Source organism: Camelus bactrianus, chromosome 12 (assembly GCF_048773025.1).
Source record: "Camelus bactrianus isolate YW-2024 breed Bactrian camel chromosome 12, ASM4877302v1, whole genome shotgun sequence".
Lineage (NCBI taxonomy): Eukaryota > Metazoa > Chordata > Mammalia > Artiodactyla > Camelidae > Camelus > Camelus bactrianus.
The window spans coordinates 33081011-33089997 of record NC_133550.1 but is presented as its reverse complement, the minus strand read 5'-3'; the positions used below and the strand labels follow the sequence as shown (position 1 = coordinate 33089997).

Sequence of the window (8987 nt, the reverse complement as noted above, 5' to 3'; positions counted from 1 at the left end):
GGACTTCTCAGAACCTTTAATGAGCTAATAAGTATAGTCAATTCATAAGAAAGAGACATTAGAGACAAGGTTTTTCCAAATTATCTACTAGAATTCTTCCCCAGCAGCCCCTGCAGCATCTTCCACAGCTATTTAGGAAGTGCAAATAGGGGTTCACTTTTTTCCCCCAGGAATCTAACCCATTCCAAGGCCCAGATATCATCCATGTTCTTCAGAGAGAAAAGAATCAGCTTCCAACTTCTTTCACTTGTGTATTAGTTAAGGTAACACAGCTGCTATAACAGATAAGCCTCAAAGTCTCATTGACTCCACAGAATAATTTTCCCTTAAGCAACGGTCATCCATGAAAGTGGAATCACCTAGGAAGCTTAGAAAAATAGTACTTCTGTGCCTCACACCCCAGATGTTCTGACTCATTGTTCTGGAGTAGGGCAGACATTGGAAAAAATTTTTAAGCTCCTCCAAGATTCCAAATCAGATTGAAATCCACTGAACCAAAGGATTATAAGAATTTAATCATCTGGCATCTTCTCATTCAGGCCTCTGGGTTAGCCTCTGAAAAACATATCTGTACTAGAAGCTTCTTAGGTTATTGGTCAATGTTATGTAATGTTTCAAAAATTCAAAGAGAAAGATGTTTCAGAGAAAGGATTATTTAACCAAAGCAAGCCACTGTAACTGCATGAGTCTCCCAGTGTCATGAGATGTACCCTTATAATCCTGTCTTGTTGATAAGCCCAGACTTCATCCCTTGTGGTGCTCGGCCTGACACTTTTCCATCATGTCAATGGGGCCAGAGAGCCACCTGCTACTTACTAAATATTGTTTAGGGTAGTGAAGGTAGTGGTTAACAGTACTGGCTCTGGAACCCTCCAGTTTAAAAACTAGATTCCCCACCTACTAGCTGTGTGACCTTAGAAAAGTTGCCTAACCTCTCTGATGCAGTTTCTGCATCTATAAAATGGGGAAAACAATCCTATTTCACCAAGCATTATGAGAATTATGCAAGTTAATCCATGGAGAAGTCTAGAATAGTGACTAGCACATAGTAAGTTTTCAACAAAGGTTAGCTATTGTTATTTTTCTTATTTTCAAATGTAAGTCTCTGCTCTAGGCTGCCGAGAGTACAGAGAAGATGAAGGCTAGCCCACCCCCTCCTCAAGATATGCACAATTGGATATGAGACAGATAAACATTACCAGCGAATAATGATAGATGTGACTTTTGTAGCATGGTGTGCTGCGGGGGGGGGGGGTCCTCCAAGGAGTAGAATAGGAAGCCTTCCTGGAAGAGGTGCTATTAGATCTGAGCTTTGAAGGGTAGGACAGGAATCCTTCCTGGAAGAGGTGCCATTAGATCCAAGCCTTGAAGGGTAAGGTAAGACCTTTAGACTGTTATTTGCTGGTGAAGTGACCTGGAAGAGGGCAAAGGATGAGTTGAAAACCCAACTATTAGCATCTGCAAAGAAACATTTCTTTGTGGTAGGGTTTGCCACCACCCTCCTCCAAGTCATGACCCAGGCATTCTACAACATCCTCTCCCTGTGTGGAATTATGCCCATTCCTGGGCATGCTCACATATACTGCTGGATGGCAAGCTTGGACCTTTGCTTTCAGAGAAAGAGGCCTGTGCTTTTCCTTGGTATGGTTGTGTAAATGTTGGCAGGGCCTGGGTCCGGGGGTAGGCAGGACCAGAGGCGGGATGGGCAGAGCACTGGGAGGCAGGAGCTTTTTCTTGGGAGTTTCACAAGGCACAAAAATTCCAGACCGTGCCTCAGCCTCTTCAGGATATCCTGTCATTCAGTGAGCACATGTATACGGTTGAGAGTGGCCAATTTCACCACGACCCCTAGGTGGGCCATTTTTCCTGTCTAGAGGCAGCTCTCACATATCATCTGCCTCAGTCTAGGAAAAGAAGGGGAAAAGATTTAAAAGCAAACACTGAAATGAGAAAGAATTCACTGGTAATTCATCAAACTAAGTTAAAGTAGCTAAATAGTTCTGACAGGTGCCTGACGTGGAGAAGGAGAAAATATTTCCTCACCATGCTACAAAATTTTATGCTCTTCTTTTTCGGATTGGTGGTACAAAATCTCTGTTCCCCGCCTGAAACTACGGAGCAGGTAAGATGAAACTTGCATTTAAAAAAAAAAATGTGTTAATTTTCATGATTGTGTTCAAAAGCTTTTTGCTTTCCTATGCTGTCATGGGCAAAGAGCTATCTGGGCTTCACAAAATAAAGCAAGCTTGTGGGAGTAGGGTCCTAATGGTGATCTGTCTGAAGATGGCCCAGTGGTTTCTATTCCTGTGTTAAAACGCCAATGCTGGGATGTCTGATTTAGTGCTAACTTTCCTCTATCCGTTGCGGATTTTGCTATGCCTTTTTTTTTTTTTTTTTTTTTTTTTGGTGTGTTTTAATAGTCTCATCACTCTGAATACCTCCTGCTGCATCACTGTAAATGTAGAAAACAACAATGGCTGTAGAGCTGAGTGGGGAGACACTCTAGGGAATTCCAGGTTGGGTGATGCCTGACTGAGAAACACCGTGTTACAAAGTGCAGGAGGAATTCACCCCTCTACCTACCACAAGCCATAGTAAGAGCGCCAGGTGCAGCCGAATCGGTAGCCCTTGTCAAGTACACCAGCACACCTGCCTGTCCAGCAGGCTCACATGAGTTGTCATCATGGAGCAAGTTCAGTACCAGCTCAGCAGCAAGTCCAGACTAAAGGACGGTAGGTGAGCAGCAATGTGGGTAGTTTATTTAAAACGCATTTCACAGTGTAGGATTTCTGCCCCACTAGTACTAACATGTAGGTATGATTCTGCATCTGTGCCAGGCCAGTTTTTATCAATGCTAGTTTTACTCCAGTTGGCTGTCCTCCGATAATGTTTTTCACTAAAACTTTGGAAGATGGTATAACAATTAACTGCTCCTGCTCTGAGGTTAGATAGGGGTGAGTCTAAACTGGGGCTTTTCCTTAACAGCTATCTCTGAGGACCAGTCACTGGGCTCCACAGTCCCTCTGAGCTTCAGTTTCTCCCCTCCCGGTGCTCCACAAACAGCAGTAATCCTCATCCTTATCATCACCACTGAGTGCTCGCTCCAGTACAGAAGTCAGGCCTTGACTGATGTTTAGAGCTGAGTTTACTTTTCAAGTGGGACTGTATGAGAGAGACACTGAGCTGTCCCATTTGAAAAGGATAATTTTAAAGGTCAAGGGGATTTCCTGAAAGGAGAGAATTCTGACCTAAGAAAGAAAACACAAAGCAATGTCACTCCATATACATATCCAAATGGGAAATCCTGCTTTTAAAAAAGGTAGAGGTGCCCTGACCATTACAGGGAGTTAATTCAAATTCTATCTAAGAATGGCTTTTATTATATCACAAATAACATTCCAGTGCTATTTTGATTCATAACGATCACCCAATGAAAACTGCCAGAAAAGACAGATTTTATTTTCTACATACCACACTGTACAGGGTGCAGGGAAGAGCAATAGCTGACCAAGGAATCAGAAGGCCACTAACTTACAGGTGACCTTGGGCAAGTCACCAAACCTCCCCTCACCTCAGTTTTCTCCCCCTAAAATGAGGATAATGGAAAAAAAATAAGGAATTCATTCGAGATTGTGCACTTAGCAAGATACAGAGCTTGATTCCAAGCTCAGGTCTTTTTGAGTCCCAAGTTCAATGTTTCTTCATGATGCAAAGCTGCTGCTTGGTGGGAGAGGAAGGAAACTTGGGAGAAAAATCCATGAAGGATCAGTGCCAGCATCATGAACAGAGGGATCCCAAGACAAGGCCAAAGTGTGTCTGCATTATTCATTTTAGCAGCTAATTCTCTGCTACCTGATGTTGCTAAGTGACTATTTCTAGTGTGTCTGTGTGATTTCCCACCAGTCATTCATTCAATCAGCAAATATTTACTAAGTACTACTATGTGCTAGACACTATTCCAAGTACTTAGGGAAATGCAGTGGACAAGACAGAAGATCGCTGCCCTCATGCCCACATTCTAACTGGATTGTAATCAAAAGATTGCAAACATCTTTGGAGCAGGAACTGTATGTTCCATGGCATTTAGCACCCAGACTAGACTATTCCTATGGAATCAATGCTGAAAGAATATTCCTGAGACCTAATGACCTATGAGCAATTGATGTCAAACAACCTGTTTACAGTTTACCAATTTGAAAAGTGTACCCTGCAGTAGACCTCAGGTTTCCCATTTGGATATGTGTAGTGACGTGACCTTACTTTGCTGGACTTCAGAGTTTGGACCAGTATGGCAAACAGGTGTTACGAGCAGCTCCTTTCCTCAGCCCACCCCCCACAGACATTGCTTGTTGATCCCAGCACTCTTTGCAGATAATTTGGAAAGATGCACCAGTCATTGCCAGTCAGCCTCATTGCCATCCCTGTCGTTTCATTGGTGTGAAGCCAATGGAGAAGTTTAGTCAATTCAGGCTCTGCTAATGGGACTTGATTTCTTTTTTTAATGTTTTCACAGGCAAAAAGATGTGATAAGAAGTCTCTCCTTACAATTAGGACTGAGTGCCAATCCTGCTCACTCAACTTTGGAATTAAGTGCCCAGATGGTTACACCAAGATTACCAATGGCACCGTAGGGATCCGAGACTGCAGGTACTCATTATGAGAAGATATGTGTGCTACTCAAAGGATTGTGAATCCAAATTGAAACTTCTCAACTCTAAAACTACAAAGCATTTCCATGGTTTTCTCTTACGCTAAGGTCACATTGAGCCCAAACTTCAATAACTCACAACTATGACCTTGAGCCTACAAAATATATTATGATTCACATTTTAATACAAAATTGATTACTTTGCATTGCACAAAAATACTCTCCCTTCATCTTCCCCTTTATTTTGAAAAATCTGGGTTTTGTTTCTTTTGGTTCTAGTCCAAGCATGTTAAAAAGCCTCGGATCTGATAGTCACCTTACTAACTAGCTATGCACCCTGATGCTAATTAGAACCCGAATTAAGGAGACAAATGAATTACAGCTTTGCATTTTATGTGAGTTGTTGCATTCTTGAAGATCTCTTATGATTCAAAGCTCTCATAGTATAAGGCTAATCCTTGCAGAGGGTAACAAGCAGTTCTGCCCACCAGCTCGTGGGTTCAACTATGCAGCTCAAATGCAAACACAATTTTTAACTTGCTTAGTCTAATTTAAGAATTAGACAGTACTCAATAACTTTGTTTTTAATTCGGAGATGGAAGATTAGAAGACGCGTATAAGATGAAAATTTAAATACTGCTATATCACACTATTTTAAATTCACATTTGCTTCATGCAACTGCATGGTATTTTAAAACCCAAAATTATCATTTTTAATAGAAGTTTCCCATCCATTAACTGGACTGTAATTAGGAACCACATGCAGCAGTTGGCCACTCAGTTACACATATTTGCAACCAGATTCTCTGAGAAAGTGCATCAGAAAGCTTTAGGGTTCAAGGTTAAAATTATATAGGGACTTTACTGAGAACTTTTTTATACTGCTTTCTTGTTTTCACAGCCAGGTAGGCACTTGGTTATGTGTCCCCCACCCCACTGTGCCCCTTCCAACACACACACACAGGATAAGATAATTGCCCTCATGCTGTTTGTTTTAGAATTGAAGACTTTGATCTGTTATTCAATGATGCTGAAATAAACCCAAGACTGTTTCTCAATGGGACATTTGGTTCTGTCTTTGGCTCTCCCTTAACTTTTGTTTGTGAAGAGATGCCCCTGCCTGTATGCTCAACCTTTCAAAGCAATCATCAACTCTATCTCCAGCTCGACTGCCCATAAAGCCAGCAGCCCTGCAGTTAATCAGCTACATTCCAGGGACTGGTTTAGGAGTACAAACCTGAACTTACCATCTCACTCTTCTTAACAGCCTGATTGAAAAATGATATTCTTGGAGGAATGGCTCTAGATACACTGGAGCCAAATCCTGGAATAAGCCATCCATACAGAGATCCTTATAAATAGAAAAGGGTTTAACCTCCATAGAATAGCTATTCCAGAATTTTTCCTCAGCTGGTGCAAAAATTGTTCTAAGGAACTTATTGTATCTTGAGGAAACCATGACAAATATTGCTCACTACTTCATAGCACTTCTCACAGAAATTTTCTCTCTATGGTATCTGCCAAAAAAAAAAAAATGCACAAATCCTGAACAGTTTATTTTAAATGTACAGATACTGTGCATCACATAACTCTTGATCTTTCCCTTCTTGCATCGGCTGCTAGGACACTCATTGGCAAGTTTGAAGCCCATCTCTAGCATGTACCTAACATCATTTCTTTCATCTACTAACTTCACTTCTAACGTTTTAGGTATTTCACCATTATTTTCATTGTTCCCTGGTTTTTTTCCATCCATTTCTTACAGTTAAAGGTGATTCATGACTAAGCTTTATTTTTACCTAGAAGACAAAATGTGTCCTATCTATGCATTTTTTAATTATAGGCAAGTATAAAGACCTAAATAAAAATCTGGGGCAACCTCACTGCCCAGAGTTAACTGCATTGCTCTAATCATGTGTTAACATCTCTTTACCCTCCAAGGTACACCTTTGAGGTAAGAACATACTCGCTGTCTCTCCCTGGATGCCGCCATATCTGCAGGAAGGACTATCTCCAGCCTCAGTGCTGTCCCGGCCACTGGGGCCCAGACTGCATGGGTAAGTGGCACAACACTTTTCCTAACTTTAATATTTGCTTCTCAGTGTCTCATTTTACAGAAAATTGAAAGGAAGGAGGCCTGATAAGAGAATGTTAACATCTTTTTCAGCTGAAATTTCCATTTCAGTCTATGTGTAGAAAATCTTTCTTCCCTGTCAGCTTTTATATAGATATCTGCTTTCTTCCATTTAGAGATCTATCTTTAAGAGAATTCCTTTACAAGTCAGAAAAAGGGACAATTGAAAGGATATCTATTTTTATTTTTTAAAAAAAAAAGGTTATTGACAATAGAGAGGAAGAATGCTGGGCTATTGCAACCCCAATACAATTTTCGTTAAGAAGACACTTTATTACAATATCTCAGAGACTGTAGTTCCTGTTTGGCAAACAGAATAATCATTAGCTCTTCTAAAAATTTAAGTCTTAGGATGCAACATCAAACTCTATAATGACTAGGTTCCAATGTAAGAAAAACCACTATCCAAATCTCAGTCAGTGATATAGACTCCTGTGGTCAAGTGTAGTATTTGTTAGCTGAAACTGAACGTCTATCATGGTTAAAGATGTTAACAGTCAAGTAGTGACTAAGTCCTTGACATGACATGCAAGTAATGTCAGAGCCACCCACCCTTTTTTTTTTTTTGACAGTGAAAATCGGGCATTTTAATTCATGAATTTACCATTTGTGTTCCATCTTCTACGATGTAATGCAAATATCTCCTTAAGGATCTACTTAAAGAGATTTGTTCTCTTTGGCTTTGTTTTTTCTCATTAAAATAATATAAGCACATTATACACAGCTTGGAAACTTTAGAAAGGTATAAAGAAAGAAAAAAATAGCAACTAGTATTCTGTCACACAGAGGAAATTCTAAGTAGTTTGGCTGATTTCCTTGGTCTTTTTTTTTTTTTTTCTCCCCATATGGCTTCTAAATAGTTGAGCTCATATTACATGCATAACGTTCCCTCCTCTTTTTTAAACTACTGATTAAATGAATAATAGCTTCCATTTACTCCAAATGGCTGACATTAGGTACTAGAGAAGTAGTTGGCCTATATAATCTGAATTAATTCTTAAATCTTGAGTTAGACATTTTAACCCCATTTTGCCTATGAGGAATCAGCTTTGAGTGTTATCTCTTGCCTGCCTCCTTTGGGGTGGTAAGTGATGAAGCAAGTTCAAGTTCAGGGCTGCCTGGCACCAAAGCCTTCTCTCTTTCTATGCTGTCCCACTGCCTGAAGCAGAACTTGTCAAAAGGAAAAAAGAGAGATGTCCCCAATGTGTTTCTAATTTCTCTTTTTTTTTCTATAAATATTTTTTTATTTTATTTTTCCCATGTTTTTCTTTAATTGAAGTATAGTTGATGTACAATAGTATGTTACAAGTATACAATACAATATAGTGATTCACAATTTTTAAAGATTATGCTCCCTTTATAGTTATAAAATGCTGGCTATACTCCCTGTATTGTACAGTATATCCTTGTGGCTATCCTTGTAGCTTATTTTAAACCTAATAGTTTGTATCTCCTACCCCTATCTGGCCCCTTCCCCATTCCCTCTCCCCACTGGTAACCACTAATTTGTTCTCTGCATCTGTGAGGTTGCTTCTTTTTTTGTTGCATTCACTAGTTTGTTGTATTTTTTTAAATTCTACATATAAGTGACATCATACTGTAGTCATCTTTCTCTGACTTATTTCATTTAGTATAATATCCTCCAAGTTCATCCATGTTGTTGCAAATGGCAAAATTTCATTCTTTTTTATGTCTGAGTAGTATTCCATTGTATGTATGTATGTGTGTGTGTGTGTGTGTGTATATACACACACACATGCATATATATGTTTTCTTTATCTGGTCACCTGTTGATGGACCCTTAGGTTGCTTCCATATCTTGTAAATAATGCTGCTATGAACATTAGGGTGTATATATCTTTTTGAATTAGTGTTTATGTTTTTTTCGATTATATATCCAGTAGTGGAATTGCTGAATTATATGGTAGCTCTATTTTTAGTTTTTTGAGGAATCTCCATACTGTTTTCCACAATGGCCGCACCAATTCACATTCCCACCGATAGTATAGGAGGGTTCCCTTTTCTCCACATCCTCGCCAAAATTTGTTATTTGTGTTCTTTTGATAATAGCCATTCTGATATGTATGAGGTGTGAGGTGGTATCTCATTGTGGTTTTGATTTGCATTTCCCTGATGATTAGTGACATTGAGCATGCTAATTTCTCTTTTGATTGGTAGGTCCCTTCAGCCCTCCCAGTCAATGCC

The 8987-nt window shown here is 39.7% G+C and overlaps 1 protein-coding gene across 3 annotated transcripts in view; it reads left to right on the top strand.

Moving 5' to 3' along the window:
* Positions 1-1705: 1705 nt before the first annotated feature.
* Positions 1706-8987, top strand: part of STAB2 (stabilin 2) — a 134035-nt gene continuing 126753 nt past the window's right edge. For 2 of the 3 annotated variants that reach the window (XM_074375158.1, XM_074375157.1), the window contains exons 1-3: positions 1747-2122; positions 4514-4647; positions 6590-6705. In XM_074375158.1, coding sequence (XP_074231259.1) covers positions 2045-2122; positions 4514-4647; positions 6590-6705 — 328 coding nt within the window. In that variant the 5' untranslated portion in view covers positions 1747-2044. Of the gene's footprint in view, positions 2123-4513; positions 4648-6589; positions 6706-8987 lie in introns of all 3 variants that reach the window. The other variant, XR_012510696.1, reaches the window with a different exon arrangement.